Source organism: Scyliorhinus torazame, chromosome 1, assembly GCF_047496885.1.
Source record: "Scyliorhinus torazame isolate Kashiwa2021f chromosome 1, sScyTor2.1, whole genome shotgun sequence".
In the NCBI taxonomy this organism is placed as follows: Eukaryota; Metazoa; Chordata; class Chondrichthyes; order Carcharhiniformes; family Scyliorhinidae; genus Scyliorhinus; species Scyliorhinus torazame.
Genome location: NC_092707.1, coordinates 412472232 through 412494444, shown reverse-complemented (window position 1 = coordinate 412494444; position 22213 = coordinate 412472232). Strand labels below are relative to the sequence as shown.

The following is a 22213-nucleotide window of genomic DNA, read 5'->3' as shown; positions in this document are numbered from 1 at the left end:
GGGTGGTGAGGGTCTGGAACGCTCTGCCTGGGAGGGTGGTGAGGGTCTGGAATGCACTGCCTGGGAGGGTGGTGAGGGTCTGGATCGCACTGCCTGGGAGGGTGGGAGAGGCGGGTTGCCTCACATCCTTTAAAACGTACCTGGATGGGCACTTAGCCGTCATAACATTCAAGGTTATGGCCAAGTGCTGGTCAATGGGATTAGGTCGGCGGATCAGGTGTTTGTCATGTGTCGGTGCAGACTCGATGGGCCGAAGGGCCTCTTCTGCAGAATCTGTGTGATTCTGTGATAAAAGATGAAAGTCACCAATCCTGAACTCCCAGGAGAAAGGGAAGAGACTGAAACAGGTGCTGTCACCTTGTCCCCATCCCAAACTCCCTGTGTCCACTGCTCCTCGCTCTGGCCTTTCTCTCTCACTCTTTGGGATATGGGAGGCAAAATAAATCAATCAGGGCTGAAATATTTTCTAAATGATCGGTTTATTGATATTAAGACACAAGGGCAGGGATTCCCCAAAATCGCGGCAAAGTGTTGCCGCCGGAGTAAACACCAGAGTGTTTCACGCTGGCGTCAATGGGCCTCTTGGCCCAGCAATTCTGCGCCCCACAGGGGCCCAGCACGGCGCTGGAGTGCTTAACGCAGCTCCGGCTTCCGATACGGGCCCCAGCACTTCCGACTGCGGATCCGCGCATGCATACGGCGGCAGGCCGCGGATCCGCGCACGCGCGCGGCTGCCGTATTCACGCCGGCCCCTGCGCAACATGGCGGAGCCCTTCAGTGGCCCGGCGCTGAAGAAGAAAGGCCCCCCCGGAGTCTGATCTCCCCACCCCCCCTACCCCCCACCAGGACGGCTACTGCAGCCGCGACACCGAGCTCCCGCCGGGTGAAACCGTACGGGAACCACGTCGGCGGAACTCAGCCGGTCGACCGCAGAGAATCGCCGTGGGGCCTCTTTCAACGGCCCCCGGCTGGCGCCGCATCGACTGCGCGCGCTACGGGTGCCGATTCTCCGGTCGGTGGAGAATCATGTCTCGGCGTCAGACTCGATCGCGGGCATTCTTTGCCCCCGCGCCAATCGCGATTTAGGCGTGGAGGCTCGGAGAATCCCACCCAAGGTGTTTCTAAACTTATCCAGGCGTGGAAATTGGAAACAAGGGTCTTCGCTCCCTCCGGGAGACCAAAGGTGAATCGTTCATTTCTCTGATGTTACGGCTGCTTCTTGTCCCGGGTGTGAAATCATTGCAAAATGAGAAGTTTCTCAAACAACTCTTTCACTTCCAAAGTCTGAAATTAGAATAAGATGCATGAGCTTGATCAAGCTTCCCAGCATGCCTTCTGATTTTGGTCACATCCTTTTCCTCATTGTGGAGCCAATTCTGCTTATTTAGTAAATGATTCCGGATATCTGGCTCATCCGTGTCATCGTCCTTAAAAACTGGAATCAAAGGCCCATGTTGGAAAATCTAAACTCCGTCTCCGCCAAGAATGTGACCTGTTGTCCTGCAGTAACGCTGCAATGAAGCTAATTAATGTGTGGCATTTCTTTAGGATCCCTGATGAAGACCAGAACCCTGTGTATGCAACAGTGGACGGTGAGTAAACTAATTCAACCATTGTTGCAACGTTCACCGGGAATTACGCTCGATCCCAGATAACCCTTTGATGCTGTTAGTTTTGGGATGTAATTAACATGCTAATAATTTGACCAATTTATTTGTCTGATTTGCAAAGTTTACTATTAAATGCGGTAAAGCTACATCGGACAGAATGAAGATGGTTGGAGGCTGTCCCCAGCCCTGTAGCTCCAGAGTGTGAGACATACCCTCAGGGTGGCAATGTTACAGCGAGTGACCCCAAAAAGATAAACTTTCAGACATAGAAAGTCCACGGAACGGCCTCCTATATTTCACCAGCGTCTGGAATATCCTTGCAGAGTGATCACATTGTCAGTTCTCAGAGCAATTCCTGGGAATAGAGATGGTTAAGAGTTGACCGATTAGTTTGATATGAGAGTTTTTGATTGAATCGAGAGAGAAAAACTATTTGCTCTGGCGAGTGGGTTAACAACTAGAGATCAGAGACTTAAAATCATTGGGTAAAGATCGAGAGGGGAGATGGAGAGAAATGTTTTTCACTCAGAGATTTGTCGGGATCTGAAACGCTCGCCCGGAAAATGTGGAGGAAGCTGATTCCAGAAATCATCTTAAAAGAGAGTTGGGCAGGTACTTGCTGTGGAGGGAGAGCAGCGAAGGTTTACCAGGCTGAATCCTGGATGGTGGGACTGTCCTATGAGGAGAGACTAAGTGGGTTAGGATTATATTCCTTGGAGTTCAGAAGAGTGAGAGGGAATCTCATAGAAACTTACAAAATTCTAACAGGATTAGACAGGGTAGATTCAGAAAGAATGTTCCCGATGGTGGGGGAGTCCAGAACTAGGGGTCAGGGTTTGAGGATAAGGGGTAAACCTTTTAGGACTGAGGTGAGGAGAAATTTCTTCACCCAGAGAGTGGTGAATCTGTGGAATTCGCTACCACAGAAAGTAGTTTGTTAAGTAATGGGTTAAGAGATATTCCAATTAGTTGTCTCATTTATGTTAAGTATCCAATAATTGACACTGATATGTAAAGAGGCTTCAGGTGGCCTTTGTGTCAGGTGATGTGATGTTAGAGTTTTGTGCAGAGTCTGTTGAAGTAAATTAAAGGTGTTTGTGGAAAAGGAGCAGAACTTTTGACTCTTTATACAACAGCAGCTAAACGGCTAACATAGTTGAGGTCAAAACATTGTGTAATTTAAAGAAGGAATTAGATTTCGCTCTTGGGGCTAAAGGGATCAAGGGAGATGGGGGGAAGGTGGGATCACGGTATTGAACTTGATGATCAGCCATGATCATAATGAATGGGGGAGCAGGCTCGAAGGGCCGAATGGACTCCTGCTGCTTCTATTTTCCATGTTTCTGTGTATGTCTCAGGAATTTACAGGATTCCGGATGAAAAGCAGGATTGTGGGATTGGGCACAATGGCCCTTTAAAGAATCAGCACAGGTTCAATGGGCCGAATGGCCTCCTCCTGTTCTGTGAGTTGCTGATTTATCTGATGAACTTTATAAAGGAGAGGAGGCCTCATGTCTCCCGGGAAAACTGCCCAAGTCACTCCGGAATTTGCATTTGTTGTCATTCCAAGTTTCCTGAGCTCGACCTTTACATGGATTTATTCTGAAGAAACATCTTTGTGTTTTCTTTCAGATAAAACACGAAGCAGCAATCAAGAGGTTGAATAAGCTCCTTCTGCTCCTTTGGTAAGGAAATGGAAATGGGGCTTAGCTGCTGTTCTTTGCTGCATTTTAGATTTGCTGCCATTTCCCAAAATAGGCACCACATCAATTAAAGAGGAGGAGTTTGAATGTTACTGTAAGTTTACAAATCAATCCTTCTGTTACAGACAGGAGAGCGATAGACAACCTGCTCTGATTTCCCCGCTCCACCTGTCTGTCTGCACAACGTGGTTTCAATTATTTTTAAAGTTGCTGGTGGCATATTTTTCAAATCCATTGGGTTCTGTGAACCAATTTACTGATAAACTGCAGAAAACTGGAGTTAACAGTAACTCAGAAGGTTAGTTCAAATCTGGGAAGGCAGTTTCGTAACTTCCCACTACATCGCACACACCCTCATGCACAACCCTCTCATACACCCTCATGCACCCTCACACAGCCGCACACTAATAAACTGCAGAAATCTGGAGTTAACAATAACTCAGAAGGTTAGTTTAAACCTGGGGAGGAAGTTTCACAACTTCCCACTCCAAACACACGCACACGTGCATACGCACGCACACACTGACCTGATTAACACTACATCCCTGGATGCTTCACCCAATGCCGGTGTTTATGTAGTTACATTGTGCACCTTGTGTTGCCCAATACGTACTTTCTTTTATTTTCATGTACTTAATGATCTGCTGAGCTGCTCGCAGAAAAATACTTTTCACCCTGCCTCAGTACACGTGACAATAAACAAAATCCAAATCCATACACACTCTCTCTCTCACACACACACACACACACACACACACACACACACACACACACACACACACATGCATCGGGCAGAAGATACAAATGTCTGAGAACACAAACAGCTTCTTCTCCACTGTTATCAGACTCCTAACGACCCTCTTATGTACTGATCTGATTAATACTCCTGTCTGCTGCACTCGGTGCCGGTGTCTATGTATTTACATTGTGGACCTTGTGTTGCCCTATTATGTATTTTTGTTTCTTGTACTAAATGATCTGTTTGTGCTGCTCGCAGAAAAATACTTTTCACTGTTCCTCGGTACACGTGACAATAAACAAATCCAATCCAATCCCTACACACACACACACTCTGGGAGAAATTCTCCCACCCTCCCCGCCACATTTCTGCCCCGACCGACCGGCGGGAGTCTCCGTAACACCGGCCGGTCAATGGGGTTTCCCATTGTGGGGCAGCCCCACGCCGTCGGGAAACCCCCGGGCGCCGGCAAAACGGAGACTCCCGCCGGCGGAGAATGACGCCCTCTATCTCACACACACACCCTCTATCCCACACACACACACCCTCTATCCCACACACACACACCCTCTATCCCACACACACACCCTCTATCCCACACACACACACCCTCTATCCCACACACACACCCTCTATCCCACACACACACCCTCTATCCCTCACACACACACCCTCTATCTCACACACACACACCCTCTATCCCACACACACACCCTCTCTCCCACACACACACCCTCTATCCCACACACACACCCTCTATCCCACACACACACCCTCTATCCCACACACACACCCTCTATCCCACACACACACCCTCTATCCCACACACACACCCTCTATCCCACACACACACCCTCTATCTCACACACACACACTCTATCTCACACACACACACACCATCTCTCACACACACACACGCTCTATCTCACACACATGCCGTCACACACACACACCGTCTCACACACACCCTCTCACACACACCCACACACACCCTCACACACCCTCACACACCCTCACACACCCTCACACACCCTCACACACCCTCACACACCCTCACACACACAAACCCTCACACACACCCTCTCACACACACCCTCTCACACACCCACCCACTCTTGCATCACTGCTCTCTCCCTCACGCGTGCCACCGCCCTCTCTCCTTCATTCTGTCGCAAGCTCTTTATTTCTCTTTCATCCTCTCTCTCTCTCTCTCTCTCTCTCTCGAACACTGACTTGCATCATCATGGCTTATTTATATTTTCAGACATTTTTTGAAAAGTTGCTAGCACCTTCTATGTGACCAGGTTAAAGTTGGGGACAGTTTCTGTGGGTTTCCAACCTGAAACTTGAGCTGTCATCTTTTGAGGGGTGATTTTTTGAGGGGTGATTTTGAGCCCCTGTCTGTCCGTGAGAAAGTCACCGTTGACCCAAACTCTGGAGTGAAGTGAAAAATGTGATTCTCTCCGGCGTGATTGGTGTTTGGAATCTCCCCCCCCCCCCCCCCCCCCCCCCCACCCCGCCTGGGGAGGAGTGAGAATCACACGGTGCGAGATCAGGAACCTCACTAATACATCAGCACACCATTACCCAGCACTCTCTCCAGACCTTACCCCTCCCTCACGGAATCTTGACTCAGCGTGACGTCCCGCCAGCATCATTTACACCAAGGCTGGCCGGGCGTGAGGCAGTCTCAGAGTCTCCACCTCACCAGAGTGACGCCGGTAACTACACCAATCACTTTTATTTCTGAGAGGCACAAGATTCCATGAGGATTCACACCGTTTTTCCCGTTGATTCTGACACTTGAGGGTCGGAATCTAGAAGAGCCTGTGAAGAATATTTAATTCCACAACAAATCAGGTGCAGGATTCCAAATAAAGTGAAGGAGAAAAGAAAGCGAGAGAGGAGGGACAAAGAGACTGAGAGAAAAAGAGAAAAATAAACTTCTGAGAATATTTTTTCCCAAATCTCCAACAATAATGAAAAGCTGAATGAATGAGACATGTCGGAGTTAATTGTCAATTCCAGGGGGGTTCTTTGGCAGTCATTAAGACAGACCATGCCATTAAAAACAATAACTGACATTCCAACACTGGGGGCTGGATTCTCGGGCCCCCCAGACACATGTTCCTCGGCCGCGCGCTGTTCGCTGGCAGCGGAATTCTATCATTGACGAGGTGGGGGTGAGCTGCCTTCTTGAGTTGGGTTGTTACCCGTGCCACGTGATAGCGAGACGAGGAATAGGGAGAGAGATGAGTTGAAGAACTGGCTACAGGGAGGGTTTCAGATTTCTGGATAATTGGGGCTCATTCTGGGGTCAGCGGGACCTCTACAAACGGGATGGTCTGCACGTGGACCAGAGGGGTACCAATATCCTGGGGGGGGAAATTTGCTAATGCTCTTCGGGAGGGTTTAAACTAGTTCAGCAGAGGCTTGGGAACCTGAATTGTAGCTCCAGTAGACAGGAGGTTGAGAGTAGTGAGGTCATGAGTAGGGTTTCAAAGTTGCAGGAGTATACCGGCAGGCAGGAAGGTGGTTTAAAGTGTGTCTACTTCAATGCCAGGAGCATCCGGAATAAGGTGGGTGAACTTGCGGCATGGGTTGGTACCTGGGACTTCGATGTTGTGGCCATTTTGGAGACATGGATAGAGCAGGGTCAGGAATGGTTGTTGCAGGTGCTCGGATTTAGATATTTCGGTAAGCTCAGGGAAGGTGGTGAAAGAGGGGGAGGGGTGGCATTGTTAGTCAAGGACAGTATTACGGTGGCAGAAAGGACGTTTGATGAGGACCCGTCTACTGAGGTAGTATGGGCTGAGGTTAGAAACAGGAAAGGAGAGGTCACCCTGTTAGGGGTTTTCTATAGGCCTCCGAAAAGTTCCAGAGATGTAGAGGAAAGGATTGCAAAGATGATTCTGGATAGGAGCGAAAGCAACAGGGTAGTTGTTATGGGGGACTTTAACTTTCCAAATATTGACTGGAAACGCTATAGTTTGAGTACATTAGATTGGTCCGTTTTGGTCCAATGTGTGCAGGAGGGTTTCCTGACACAGTATGTAGATAGGCCAACGAGAGGCGAGGCCATATTGGATTTGGTACTGGGTAATGAACCAGGACAGGTGTTAGATTTGGAGGTAGGTGAGCACTTTGGTGATAGTGACCACAATTCGATTACGTTTACTTTAGTGATGGAAAGGGATAGGTATATACCGCAGGGCAAGAGTTATATCTGGGGGAAAGGCAATTATGATGCTATGAGGCAAGACTTAGGATACATCGGATGGAGAGGAAAACTGCAGGGGATGTACACAATGGAAATGTGGAGTTTGTTCAAGGAACAGCTACTGCGTGTCCTTGATAAGTATGTACCTGTCAGGCAGGGAGGAAGTGGTTGAGTGAGGGAACCGTGGTTTACTAAAGCAGTCGAAACACTTGTCAAGAGGAAGAAGGAGACTTATGTAAAGATGAGACATGAAGGTTCAGTTAGGGCGCTCAAGAGTTACAAGTTAGCGAGGAAGGACCTAAAGAGAGAGCTAAGAAGAGCCAGGAGGGGACATGAGAAGTCTTTGGCAGGTAGGATCAAGGATAACCCTCAAGCTTTCTATAGATATGTCAGGAATAAAAGAATGACTAGGGTAAGAGTAGGGCCAATCACTGACAGTAGTGGTAAGTTGTGCTTGGAGTCCAAGCAGATAGGAGAGGTGCTAAATGAATATTTTTCGTCAGTATTCACACAGGAAAAAGACAATGTTGTCGAGGAGAATACTGAGATTCAGTCTGCTAGTCTAGAAGGGCTTGAGGTTCATAAGGAGGAAGTGTTAAGGAGTTTAGGAGCCATGAGGTCTTGTTGCAGTGTGAAAATAGATGTCACCTGGGCCGATGGGATTTATCCTAGGATTCTCTGGGAAGCTAGGGAGGAGATTGCTGAGCCTTTGGCCTTGATCTTTAAGTCATCTTTGACTACAGGAATAGTGCCAGAAGACTGGAGGATAGCAAATGTTGTCCCCTTGTTCAAGAAGGGGAGTAGAGATAACCCCGGTAACTATAGACCAGTGAGCCTTACTTCTGTTGTGGGAAAGATCTTGGAAAGGTTTCTCAGAAATAGGATGTATAATCATCTGGAAAGGAATAATTTGATTAGAGATAGTCAACACGGTTTTGTGAAGGGTAGGTCGTGCCTCACAAACCTTATAGAGTTCTTTGAGAAGGTGACCAAACAGGTGGATGAGGGTAAAGCAGTTGATGTGGTGTATATGGATTTCAGTAAAGCGTTTGATAAGGTTCCCCATGGTAGGCTACTGCAGAAAATACGGAGGCATGGGATTCAGGGTGATTTAGCAGTTTGGATCAGAAGTTGGCTAGCTGGAAGAAGACAAAGGGTGGTGGTTGATGGGAAATGTTCAGACTGGAGTCCAGTTACTAGTGGTGTACCACAAGGATCTGTTTTGGGGCCACTGCTGTTTGTCATTTTTATAAATGACCTGGAGGAGGGCGTTGAAGGATGGGTGAGTAAATTTGCAGATGACACTAAAGTCGGTGGGGTTCTTGCTATGTGAGGCACGATCAATTTGACTGGAGACGAAGTTGAATCCAAGCTGAGGCTTTATTAGTATCAGATATGTGGCCTCCCACAGCAGCTGGCGAAATGGCTGCGAGCTGGAGGCCACGCATATTTATAACCTGCCTCCTGGGCGGAGCCAGAATGCAGGGGCCACAGGTGAATCTGTAGTGCAGGTTCTACCGTACAACCTCTAATATCAGAACACAGCGGTTTATCACATTCACCCCCTGTTAAAATTGAGTCTGGCGGGGGTGGTGGATAACTATATACAATTAGAAATATTAATATTTACAGAGCAGTAATAAAATGTCTCTGGTCATCCGACGGGCCGGTCAGAGGTTCAGCCGGTCCAGTGCCTTGATGGTTCTTTAAGATCGACGAAGTGGTGACGGCGATGTTAGCGCTGTCATGGTCGAAGTTGACTCCGGGAGCGTGCCAAAATCCTCTTCATCAACGGGGTGGGCAGGGAGAGGACGGGCGGTCCAAGGGGGGGGGTGATGGGGACGGCGGGGGAGGGGAAGGTGGCACCGGGGGTGACGGGGGTGGTGTGGGGGTGGAACCTGCTGGTGCCAGGTCCCTGAGGGAGACGGCCGTCGGGGAACGCCACATAGGCGTACTGTGGGTTTGTGTGGAGCAGGTGCACCCTTTCCATCAACGGATCTGCCTTGTGGAGCCGCACATGTTTACGGAGAAGCACGGTTCCCGGAGCTGTGAGCCAAGTTGGGAGCGATACCCCAGATGTGGACTTCCTGGGGAAGGCAAAAAGACGTTCATGGGGTGTACTGTTAGTAGCGGTGCAGAGTAATGAGCGAATGGAATGTAGTGCATCAGGGAGGACCTCTTGCCAGCGGGAGGCTGGGAGATTTCTGGACTGCAGGGCCAGCTGGACGGCCCTCCATACCGTCCCATTCTCACTTTCTACCTGTCCGTTTCCCCGGGGGTTGTAGCTCGTCGTTCTGCTGGAGGTGATACCCCTGCTGAGCAGGAACTGAAGTAGCTCATCACTCATTACATGCTTTGGCGTCCTGAATATCGGCTACCTTAGTTGCTGGACTACAAATCCGGTTCCCATATAGAATTCAGGTTTGCACTGAGTGCTGAATTTGGTGCTTTTTGAGTGCGATAGTAAGAGTTTGGTGACCGAGGGAGTGCTGAATTTGGTGCTTTTTGAGTGCGATAGTGAGAGTTTGGTGACCGAGGGAGTGCTGAATTTGGTGCTTTTTGAGTGCGATAGTGAGAGTTTGGTGACCGAGGGAGTTAGGTGAGGAGGGAGTAAGGTGCTCCTTTCATTTTGTTTCCGACATTTCCGCAAACAGTGAGAAGAGAGCCAGGAGTTTACAGGAAGTGTAGCTGACTGGGAGCAGAGTCGGAGGGCGGAGATCTAGTTAGTCCACAGGGCTACTATATTCTGTAAGGTAAGAGGGGATGGAGGCTAGGCCAGTTACATGCTCCTCCTGTAGGATGTGGGTGGTGAGGGATACCACCGGTGTCCCCACTGACTATACCTGTGGGAAGTGCACCCAACTTCAGCTCCTCAAAGACCGTGTTAGGGAACTGGAGCTGAAGCTGGATGAACTTCGGATCATCCGGGAGGCAGAGGGGGTGATTGAGAAGAGTTACAGGGAGGTAACCACACCCAAGGTACAGGACAAGAATAGCTGGGTTACAGTCAGGGGGAAAAAAACAAACAGGCAGACAGTGCAGGGATCACTCGTGGCCGTTCCCCTTCAAAACAAGTATACCGTTTTGGATGCTGTTGGGGGGGATGACCTACCGGGGGAAGGCCCTAGCGGCCAGGTCTCTGGCACTGAGTCTGGCTCTGGGGCTCAGAAGGGAAGGGGGGAGAATAGAAAAGCAATAGTTGTAGGAGACTCAATGGTTAGGGGAATAGATAGGAGATTCTGTGGTCGCGAGCGAGACTCCCGGAAGGTATGTTGCCTCCCGGGTGCCAGGGCCAGGGATGTCTTGGATCGTGTCTTCAGGATCCTTAAGGGGGAGGGTGAGCAGCCAGAAGTCGTGGTGCACATTGGTACCAACGACATAGGTAGGAAAAGGGGTGTGGAGGTAATAAACAAGTTTAGGGAGTTAGGCTGGAAGTTGAAAGCCAGGACAGACAGAGTTGTCATCTCTGGTTTGTTGCCGGTGCCACGTGATAGCGAGGCTAGGAATAGGGAGAGAGTGCAGTTGAACACGTGGCTGCAGGAATGGTGTAGGAGGGAGGGCTTCAGGTATTTGGATAATTGGAGCGCATTCTGGGGAAGGTGGGACCTGTACAAGCAGGACGGGTTGCATCTGAACCAGAGGGGCACCAATATCCTGGGAGGGAGGTTTGCTAGTACTCTTCGGGAGGGTTTAAACTAATTTGGCAGTGGAATGGGAACCGGATTTGTAGTCCAGCAACTAAGGTAGCCGATATTCAGGACGCCAAAGCATGTAATGAGGCAGTGGGGAAGGGAACACTGACAAAGGAGAGTATTTGCAGGCACGGAGATGGGTTGAAGTGTGTATACTTCAACGCAAGAAGCACCAGGAATAAGGTGGGTGAACTTAAGGCATGGATCGGTACTTGGGACTACGATGTGGTGGCCATCACGGAAACTTGGATAGAAGAGGGGCAGAAATGGTTGTTGGAGGTCCCTGGTTATAGATGTTTCAATAAGATTAGGGAGGGTGGTAAAAGATGTGGGGGGGTGGCATTATTAATTAGAGATAGTATAACAGCTGCAGAAAGGCAGTTCGAGGAGTATCACCCTATTGAGGTAGTATGGGTTGAAGTCAGAAATAGGAAAGGAGCAGTCACCTTGTTAGGAGTTTTCTATAGGCCCCCCAATAGTAGCAGAGATGTGGAGGAACAGATTGGGAAACAGATTTTGGAAAGGTGCAGAAGTCATAGGGTAGTAGTCATGGGCGACTTTAACTTCCCAAATATTGAGTGGAAACTCTTTAGATCAAATAGTTTGGATGGGGTGGTGTTTGTGCAGTGTGTCCAGGAAGCTTTTCTAACACAGTATGTAGATTGTCCGACCAGAGGAGGGGCAATATTGGATTTAGTACTGGGCAATGAGCCAGGGCAAGTGATAGATTTGTTAGTGGGGGAGCATTTTGGAGATAGTGACCACAATTCTGTGACTTTCACTTTAGTAATGGAGAGGGATAGGTACGTGCAACAGGACAAGGTTTACAATTGGGGGAAGGGTAAATACGATGTTGTCAGACAAGAATTGAAGTGCATAAGTTGGGAACATAGGCTGGCAGGGAAGGACACAAGTGAAATGTGGAACTTGTTCAAGGAACAGGTGCTACGTGTCCTTGATATGTATGTCCCTGTCAGGCAGGGATGAGATGGTCGAGTGAGGGAGCCATGGTTGACAAGAGAGGTTGAATGTCTTGTTAAGAGAAAAAAGGTGACTTATGTAAGGCTGAAGAAACAAGGTTCAGACAGGGCATTGGAGGGATACAAGATAGCCAGGAGGGAACTGAAGAAAGGGATTAGGAGAGCTAAGAGAGGGCATGAACAATCTTAGGCGGGTAGGATCAAGGAAAACCCTAAGGCCTTTTACACATATGTGAGAAATATGAGAATGACTAGAGCGAGGGTAGGTCCGATCAAGGATAGTAGCGGGAGATTGTGTATTGAGTCTGAAGAGATAGGAGAGGTCTTGAATGAGTACTTTTCTTCTGTATTTACAAATGAGAGGGGCGATATTGTTGGAGAGGACAGTGTGAAACAGATTGGTAAGCTCGAGGAAATACTTGTTAGGAAGGAAGATGTGTTGGGCATTTTGAAAAACTTGAGGATAGACAAGTCCCCCGGGCCTGACGGGATATATCCAAGGATTCTATGGGACGCAAGAGATGAAATTGCAGAGCCGTTGGCAATTATCTTTTCGTCCTCACTGTCAACAGGGGTGGTACCAGGGGATTGGAGAGTGGCGAATGTCGTGCCCCTGTTCAAAAAAGAAACTAGGGATAACCCTGGGAATTACAGGCCAGTTAGTCTTACTTCAGTGGTAGGCAAAGTAATGGAAAGGGTACTGAAGGATAGGATTTCTGAGCATCTGGAAAGACACTGCTTGATTCGGGATAGTCAGCACGGATTTGTGAGGGGTAGGTCTTGCCTTACAAATCTTATTGAATTCTTTGAGGAGGTGACCAAGCATGTGGATGAAGGTAAAGCAGTGGATGTAGTGTACATGGATTTTAGTAAGGCATTTGATAAAGTTCCCCATGGTAGGCTTCTGCACAAAGTAAGGAGGCATGGGATAGCGGGAAATTTGGCCAGTTGGATAACGAACTGACTAACCGATAGAAGTCAGAGAGTGGTGGTGGATGGCAAATATTCAGCCTGGATCCCCGTTACCAGTGGTGTACCGCAGGGATCAGTTCTGGGTCCTCTGCTGTTTGTGATTTTCATTAATGACTTGGATGAGGGAGTTGAAGGGTGGGTCAGTAAATTTGCAGACGATACGAAGATTGGTGGAGTTGTGGATAGTAAGGAGGGCTGTTGTCGGCTGCAAAGAGACATAGATAGGATGCAGAGCTGGGCTGAGAAGTGGCAGATGGAGTTTAACCCTGAAAAGTGTGAGGTTGTCCATTTTGGAAGGACAAATATGAATGCGGAATACAGGGTTAACGGTAGAGTTCTTGGCATTGTGGAGGAGCAGAGAGACCTTGGAGTCTATGTTCATACATCTTTGAAAGTTGCCACTCAAGTGGATAGAGCTGTGAAGAAGGCCTATGGTGTGCTCGCGTTCATTAACAGAGGGATTGAATTTAAGAGCCGTGAGGTGATGATGCAGCTGTACAAAACTTTGGTAAGGCCACATTTGGAGGACTGTGTACAGTTCTGGTCGCCTCATTTTAGGAAGGATGTGGAAGCTCTGGAAAAGGTGCAAAGAAGATTTACCAGGATGTTGCCTGGAATGGAGAGTAGGTCTTATGAGGAAAGGTTGAGGGTGCTAGGCCTTTTCTCATTAGAGCGGAGAAGGATGAGGGGCGACTTGATAGAGGTTTATAAGATGATCAGGGGAATAGATAGAGTAGACAGTCAGAGACTTTTTCCCCAGGTGGAACACACCATTACAAGGGGACATAAATTTAAGGTGAAAGGTGGAAGATATAGGAGGGATATCAGAGGTAGGTTCTTTACCCAGAGAGTAGTGGGGCATGGAATGCACTGCCTGTGGAAGTAGTTGAGTCGGAAACATTAGGGACCTTCAAGCAGCTGTTGGATAGGTACATGGATTACGGTAAAATTATATAGTGTAGATTTATTTGTTCTTAAGGGCAGCACGTTAGCATTGTGGATAGCACAATTGCTTCACAGATCCATGGTCCCAGGTTCGATTCCGGCTTGGGTCATTGTCTGTGCGGAGTCTGCACGTCCTCCCCGTGTCTGCGTGGGTTTCCTCCGGGTGCTCCGGTTTCCTCCCACAGTCCAAAGATGTGCGGGTTAGGTGAATTGGCCAATGATAAATTGCCCTTAATGTCCAAATTGCCCTTGGTGTTGGGTGGAGGTGTTGAGTTTGGGTAGGGTGCTCTTTCAAAGAGCTGGTGCAGACTCAAGGGGCCGAGTGGCCTCCTTCTGCACTGTAAATTCAATGATAATCTATGATTAATCTAGGACAAAGGTTCGGCACAACATCGTGGGCCGAAGGGCCTGTTCTGTGCTGTATTTTCTATGTTCTATGTTCTATGTTCATGAATGAGGATCCCCTGTCACTGTGGATGTAGGTGGGGAAGCCGAACAGAGTGAAGATAGAATTAAGGGCTTTAATGACGGTGGCAGACGTCAAGTCGGGGCATGGGATGGCGAAGGGAAACAGGGAGTATTCATCGATCACACTGAGGAAATGTGTGTGTCGATCGGAGGAGGGGAGGGAGCCTTTGAAATCCAGGCTGAGACGTTCAAAGGGGCGGGAGGCCTTCACCAGGTGCGCGCGGTCCGGCCAGTAGAAGTGCGGCTTGCACTCCGCACAGACCTGGCAGTCCTTGGTGATTGTCCTTACTTCCTCGACGGAGTAGGGCAGATTTCATGCCTTAATGAAATGGTACAACCGAGTGACCCCTGGGTGACAAAGGCTGTCGTGCAGGGTCCGGAGTCGGTCTACTTGTGCGCTGGCACATGTACCTCGGGATAGGGCATCTGGGGGCTCGTTGAGTTTGCCGGGGCGATACTTCATCTTGTAATTATAGGTGGAGAGCGCGATTCTCCACCGCAAGATTTTATCAGTTTTGATCTTGCCCCGCTGTGTGATGTTGAACATGAAGGCTACCGACTGTTGGTCAGTGGGGAGAGTGAATCGCCTGCCGGCCAGGTAATGCTCCAATGTCGCACAGCCTCAATGATAGCCTGGGCCTCTTTTTCGACAGATGAGTGCCGAATTTCAGAGGCATGGAGGGTACGGGAAAAGAATGCCACGGGCCTGCCTGCCTGGTTGAGGGTGGCGGCAAGGGCGACGTCCGCTGCCTTGCTTTCTACTTGGAAAGGAAGTGTTTCGGCTACAGCGTGCATTCCAGCTTTGGTAATATCAGCTCTGATCCGGGCGAAAGCCTGTTGGGCCTCAGCCGTCAGGGGGAAATGAGTGGACTGTATGAGTGGGCGGGCCTTGTCCGCATAGTTTGGGACCCACTGAGCGTAATATGAGAAGAACCCCAGGCAACGTTTGAGGGCCTTGGGGCAGTGGGGGAGGGGGAGCTCCATGAGGGGGTGCATGCGGTCGGGATCGGGCCCCAGAACTCCGTTCTGGACCACGTAGCCGATGATGGCTAAGCGGTTTGTGCGGAACACACACTTCTCCTCGTTATACGTGAGGTTGAGGAGAGTGGCGGTGCGGAGAAATTTAGCGAGGTTGGCGTCGTGGTCCTGCTGGTCATGGCCACAGATGGTCACATTGTCTAGGTACGGAAACGTGGCCCGCAAAACGTACCGGTCGACCATTCGGTCCATCTCCCTTTGGAAGACTGAAACCCCGTTGGTGACGCCGAAGGGGACCCTAAGGAAGTGATATAGACAGCCGTCTGCCTCGAAGGCGGTGTATGGCCGGTCCGATTTACGGATGGGGAGCTGGTGGTAAGCGGATTTCAGGTCCGCCGTTGAGAAGACCTGGTACTGTGCAATCTGGTTAACCATGTCAGATATGCGTGGGAGGGGGTACGCGTTGAGCTGCGTGTCCCTGTTGATGGTCTGTCTGTAGTCCATGACCATTCGGATTTTCTCCCCAAACTTAACCACAACCACTTGGGCTCTCCAGGGGCTGTTGCTGGCCTCGATGACGCCTTCCCGAAGCAACCGCTGGACCTTGGACCTGATGAAGGCCTTATCCTGGGTGCTGTACCGTCTGCTCCTGGTGGCGACGGGTTTGCAATCTGGAGTTAGATTGGCAAAGAGGGAAAGAAGATCGACCTTTAGGGTCGCGAGGCCGCACACAGTGAGGGGTGGTAAGGGTCCGCCGAATTTAAGGGTCAGGCTCTGGAGGTTGCACTGGAAGTCCAGGCCGAGGATAAGTGCAGCGCAGAGGTTAAGGAGGATGTAGGGGCGAAAGCCGTGGAACTCTACGCCTTGGACTGTGAGCGTGACCATGCAGTACCCCCAGATCGCTATGTGATGGGATCCGGAGGCCAGGGAGATTTTTGATTGGTAGGGTGTACCTTAAGGGAGCTGCGCCTGACTGTATTTGGGTGTACAATGCTTTCGGTGCTCCCGGAGTCCAGTAGGCAGGAGGTCACAGGCCGTTGATGTTCACGCTGGTGGATGCGTTGGTCAGATTATGTGGTCGGGACTGGTCGATTGCCATGGAGGCGAGCCGTGGCTGCCTGATAACATCAGACCCAATCCCAGTCACAAAAGCGTCCTGCATAAGGAGATCTGAGTGTTCCTTAGCTGTAATGTCCTGGCAGACACAGTCCCGAACTAGTGGATCAGGGCCCTACAGAAGTCCTCGATTGACTCACCAGGTAGGTGTTGCCAGCGCGTGTCTGGCGAAGAGCGTGTTCGTCTTCTGTTCATAATTTTCTTTGAGTCGAGTCATGGCATCAGCATAATTGGGCGCATCCTGGATCAGCGGGAAGACTTTGGAGCTGAGTCTGGAGTACAAGATTTGGATCTTCTGAGCCTCTGGAACAAGGGTCGGCGCCGCGTTGATATACGCTTCAAAACAAGCTCGCCAGTGCTGGAAGTCATTTCTGGCATCGCTTGAGTGTGGATCCAGCTGCAGGCGATCTGGTTTAATCCGGAGGTCCATCTTCTGAATCTTATACTAATAAATTGAAGCACGATCAATTTGACTGGAGACAAACTTGAATCCAAACTGAGGCTTTATTAGTATCAGATGTGAGGCCTCCCACAGCAGCTGGTGAAATGGCTGCGAGCTGGAGGCCACGCATATTTATAACCCACCTCCTGGGCGTGGCTAGCATGCAGGGGCCGCAAGTGAACCTGTAGTGCAGGTTCGACCGTACAACCTCTAATATCAGAACACAGTGGTTTACCACACTGTGGTTTACCACACTGTGTACAAATTCACAGCTGTAGCAGAGCGACAAGAGTCAATAAAAAGCACATCCCAGCGGCCTGTCAGCATCTTCCAGTGAGAAAGGCAAAGAAGAAGAAATCATTCAGTTATTAATAATAATACCATTTGATCTGTTGACAGACATTCTTTCATTCTGTGTGGAAATAAATACTGATCAATATTTCTATTGGATTACAGTCAGGTGAAGGGGAATGCAAATATGCTGAGCTTCGATTCCATTGCCCAGGCACCAGGCAGCCGGCAGTATCACTGACTGAAAGCACAGTGGAGTATGCTGTTGTTCAACATTCTTAAACCTCAAAACCAGCAACAATTAACCAGTGGGACAAGCAGCAGTCACCAAAACCTCACCCAATCACAATCATCTCTGCCTTTCCTGTACATTTCAACGGCTTCAATCGCTCAACAATATCAGAGCGAGATCGTAAATCCCAGACCCTGATATTACTGGACACTCAGACCCTGATATTACTGGACACTCAGACCCTGATATTACTGGACACTCACATCCTGATATTACTGGACACTCAGACCCTCCCAGACCCTGATATTACTGGACACTCAGACCCTGATATTACTGGACACTCAGACCATGATATTACTGGACACTCAGACACTGATATTACTGGGCACTCAGGCACTGATATTACTGGACACTCAGACCCTGATATTACTGGACACTCACATCCTGATATTACTGGACACTCAGACCCTCCGAGACCCTGATATTACTGGACACTCAGACCATGATATTACTGGACACTCAGACACTGATATTACTGGGCACTCAGACACTGATATTACTGGACACTCAGACCCTGATATTACTGGACACTCACACCCTGATATTACTGGACACTCACACCCTGGTATTACTGGACACTCACACCCTGGTATTACTGGGCACTCACACCCCTGATATTACTGGGCACTCAGACCCTGATATTACTGGACACTCAGACCCTGATATTACTGGACACTCACACCCTGATATTACTGGACACTCAGACCCTGATATTACTGGACACTCACACCCTGATATTACTGGACACTCACACCCTGATATTACTGGACACTCACACCCTGATATTACTGGACACTCAGACCTGATATTACTGGACACTCAGACTCTCCCAGACCCTGATATTACTGGACACTCACACCCTGATATTACTGGACACTCAGACCCTCCCATACCCTGATATTACTGGACACTCACACCCTGATATTACTGGACACTCAGACCCTCCCAGACCCTGATATTACTGGACACTCACACCCTGATATTACTGGACACTCAGACCCTCCCAGACCCTGATATTACTGGACACTCAGACCCTGATATTACTGGACACTCAGACCCTGATATTTCTGGGCACTCAGACCCTGATATTTCTGGACACTCAGACCCTGATATTACTGGACACTCAGTCCCTGATATTACTGGACACTCAGACCCTGATATTACTGGACACCCAGACCCTGATATTACTGGACACTCAGACCCTGATATTACTGGACACTCAGGCCCTGATATTACTGGACACTCAGACCCTGATATTACTGGGCACTCACACCCTGATATTACTGGGCACTCACACCCTGATATTACTGGACACTCAGACCCTGATATTACTGGACACCCAGACCCTGATATTACTGGACACTCAGACCCTGATATTACTGGACACTCAGACCCTGATATTACTGGACACTCAGACCCTGATATTACTGGACACCCAGACCCTGATATTACTGGACACTCAGACCCTGATATTACTGGACACTCAGACCCTGATATTACTGGACACTCACACCCTGATATTACTGGACACTCAGACCCTGATATTACTGGACACTCAGACCCTGATATTACTGGACACTCAGACCCTGATATTACTGGACACTCAGACCCTGATATTACTGGGCACCCAGACCCTGATATGACTGGACACTCACACCCTGATATTACTGGACACTCAGACCCTGATATTACTGGACACTCAGACCCTGATGTTACTGGACACTCAGACCCTCCCAGACCCTGATGTTACTGGACACTCAGACCCTGATATTACTGGACACTCTGACCCTGATATTACTGCAGAGACTGAAATTTCCCAAATGCGACACTGTGTTGAGAGCATTGTTCATGGAATGAAGTCTGTAATTTGCCTAATAAGACATTTGCTTTGTGAATATTGCCAAAACCATTTCTGTCATAAAAGCACATTGCATTGATCATGTCCTTTCATTGAGCGAAGTATTTGTAACGGTTGGTTTTGCTTTGCAGTATTAAGGACTAATAATTGTGAAATATTGGTCAGTGACTAATCCTTTCTCCTGGGTGTCAGTGTGGATTGTGGAGAGATTGTTGAGGTATGGATTAGTCTGGGCTCAATTCTAGAGGCCCCGGTGATGGAGAGAAACCTGTGCTCTGCCTCCTCCTGGATCCCTGGGAAGGGGTTTGAATGGGACACGGTGCTGTGGCGAGTGGCCAGAGATCACTGGAGATTTCGGAGCCGGACTGGGTTGGTGACCAATTTGAAATCAGCTGATGATAGCGCCAAGGAGCGTTTGCAGAACGGAATTCAAATGTGGTCAAAGGGCCAATTACCACAACTCCAGGACATCAGAGTTGTCTCCTAGGCTCAGCCATCTTCCGCTGCTTCAATAATCTCCTGGATCTGTGTCAATAAGGAGGGTATTTGCTGATCATTTCACACTCGCCCTCCACCCCTGCTCATGATGAAGCTGATGCTGGTCTACAATTAGACCTGGTTAACAGCCATTCATCTGGGACAACTGGTTCACCTTCTAACCCCTCACAGCTTCCTCACAATCTAAAAGGCAGGTTAGATGTGCACTTGAACACTTGCTCCTTGCCTGGGTGGGTCAGCCTGCAGCAACATTTGAGAATCTGGGCACCGGTGGGGACAGAGCAGTTCACTGGGGGTTGGTGGTGTTTCCCATTTCCACCAGCAGCGCACTCTGGTGGCTGGTCTACACGATGCACCGCAGCAGCTCGCTGAAGGTTATTTGGGACACACTGCCCTCCCCTGGTTTCTCTACCACCAAGAAACACAGCAGCAGCATCATTGTGGCAACATCTTCAATTCCAAGTTAGCTCCCAGTCACACACCATCCAGATTGTTTATATCAGCCATTCCTTCATCATCCATTCATTGGAATGTGTCACCTATCGGAACATTGGGAATACTGTCAGTACACAGCCTGCAGTGGGCCCAGTGTCACAGATTCACTAGGATTAGGAAAGAAAGAAATTAAGGAAAAATACTTGGGATAAATTTATCCACATTATTGGAGAAATATTTTTTGAGAGTTTGATATTAAAATGTTGATTGTATACACAGGAAATATTATATACTGATAAATAAAATGGTGGAGAAACTGTTTTGTGTGATTGGCTGGGTTTATTTTTAATTGTTTATTCTTGGCTGGTCTGCAGTGTGAGATGTTTCTGGAGGTTTTTGCCGGTAATTTCCGATTGTTTCTCTCACTTTTGTTTGAAGTGTTTCTCCATCTCCAACCAGCCAATCAGCAGGATGCGACCATGCAAATAAGGGCCTGGCTTTCACACTGGGGCATTTTTAGGCGAGGGGTGAATGTGAAACAGCACAAATGGACTTCCCGTTGGGTTCCCGCGCACCCTGACCTCTCGGCCATTTTACACTGGGACCGGGGAGGCCGCTCACCCTTTCCCCAAGTCAGGCCCTTAAGTAGCCAATTATTGACCACAAGGGCCATTTAACGCCCAGCTTCAATTGGAGGGTTTCGCACCAATGGGAGAAGCCCAAATATGTTTGGGTCTCGGTCGAAAATGGGGGTTTGGGGGGTGGGTCCCGCGGTGAGGAGGGGCCTCTATCAGAAGCCAACTGTAACTTTGTGTGCCCTCCCCTTAAGGACCGGTTGCTGCTGAATATTCCTGTACCTCCCCCACCCCATGGCCTCTCACTCAACACCCCAATCCCCCACTCTCCACTCTACAAAATTATGAGAGGTATGGACAGGGTGGATAGCAACAAGCGTTTTCCAAGAGTGGGGGTGTCAATTACAAGGGGTCACGATTTCAAGGTGAGAGGGGGAAAGTTTAAGGGAGATGTGCGTGGAAAGTTTTTACGCAGAGGGTGGTGGGTGTCTGGAACGCTTTGCCAGCAGAGGTGGTAGAGGCGGGCTCGATAGCATCATTTAAGATGCATCTAGACAGATATATGAACGGGCGGGGAACAGAGGGAAGTAGATCCTTGGAAAATAGAAGACAGGTTTAGATAAAGGATCTGGATCGGCGCAGGCTGGGAGGGCCGAAGGGCCTGTTCCTGTGCTGTAATTTTCTTTGTTCTTTGTTCTCCCCTCCACCTTCCCTACTCTCCCCACCTTAATTCTCTGAAAATGTCCCTTTACCTGTTTTCCCAGGACCTCGTCCCCAGGTACTGCATGCAATTCCACTTCTGTCCACATCAGCCTCTGGCGCTGCAGGCATCTGGGCCCAGCCAGCAGATTAGCCAGCAGCTGTCTAAGGCGGGACTTCTTCCCGGGTGAGGGGCGGAGGTCCCACCTCCAGCCAATCAGTGCTCAATGGAGTGTGAAATGGGTGTGGTGTTGGTGGGGATGTGATACCCACCTACACTTTGGATGGCAGAATGGGAAATGTCGCTATTTGAAAACCCCCGTCTAGATCAGAAACTAGAACAATAGAAGTTAGTGTGACATCAGGAAACGTGTGTTACTCACACATTAGTAACAGAACAGTTAATGAGCTCATCACAAAACAATATAGGGTATGAGCTGTACCTTACTGTCTGTGTGAGCTCCTTATCACTGGCACTATCTCTGTCGCTTCCCTGTTATTTGATGTGGAGATGCCGGCGTTGGACTGGGATGAGCACTGGAATGAACCTCTTCATTCACCTGAGGAAGGAGCAGCGCTCCGAAAGCTAGTGACATCGAAACAAACCTGTTGGACTTTAACCTGGTGTTGTAAAACTTCTTACTGTTGTTATTTGATGTTTATATTCTAGATGTTTTCTGTTTTCTCTTCCTTCACTTCC

The 22213-nt window shown here is 49.0% G+C and overlaps 1 gene segment (V, D, J or C); it reads left to right on the top strand.

Moving 5' to 3' along the window:
- The window catches only part of LOC140428487 (Ig heavy chain V region HC-3-like), a 30148-nt gene extending 9590 nt beyond the window's left edge, over positions 1 to 20558 (top strand). Inside the window, 2 exon segments of the V gene segment in view lie at positions 1549 to 1592; positions 17322 to 20558. Coding sequence covers positions 1549 to 1592; positions 17322 to 17329 — 52 coding nt within the window.
- Positions 20559 to 22213: the final 1655 nt, after the last annotated feature.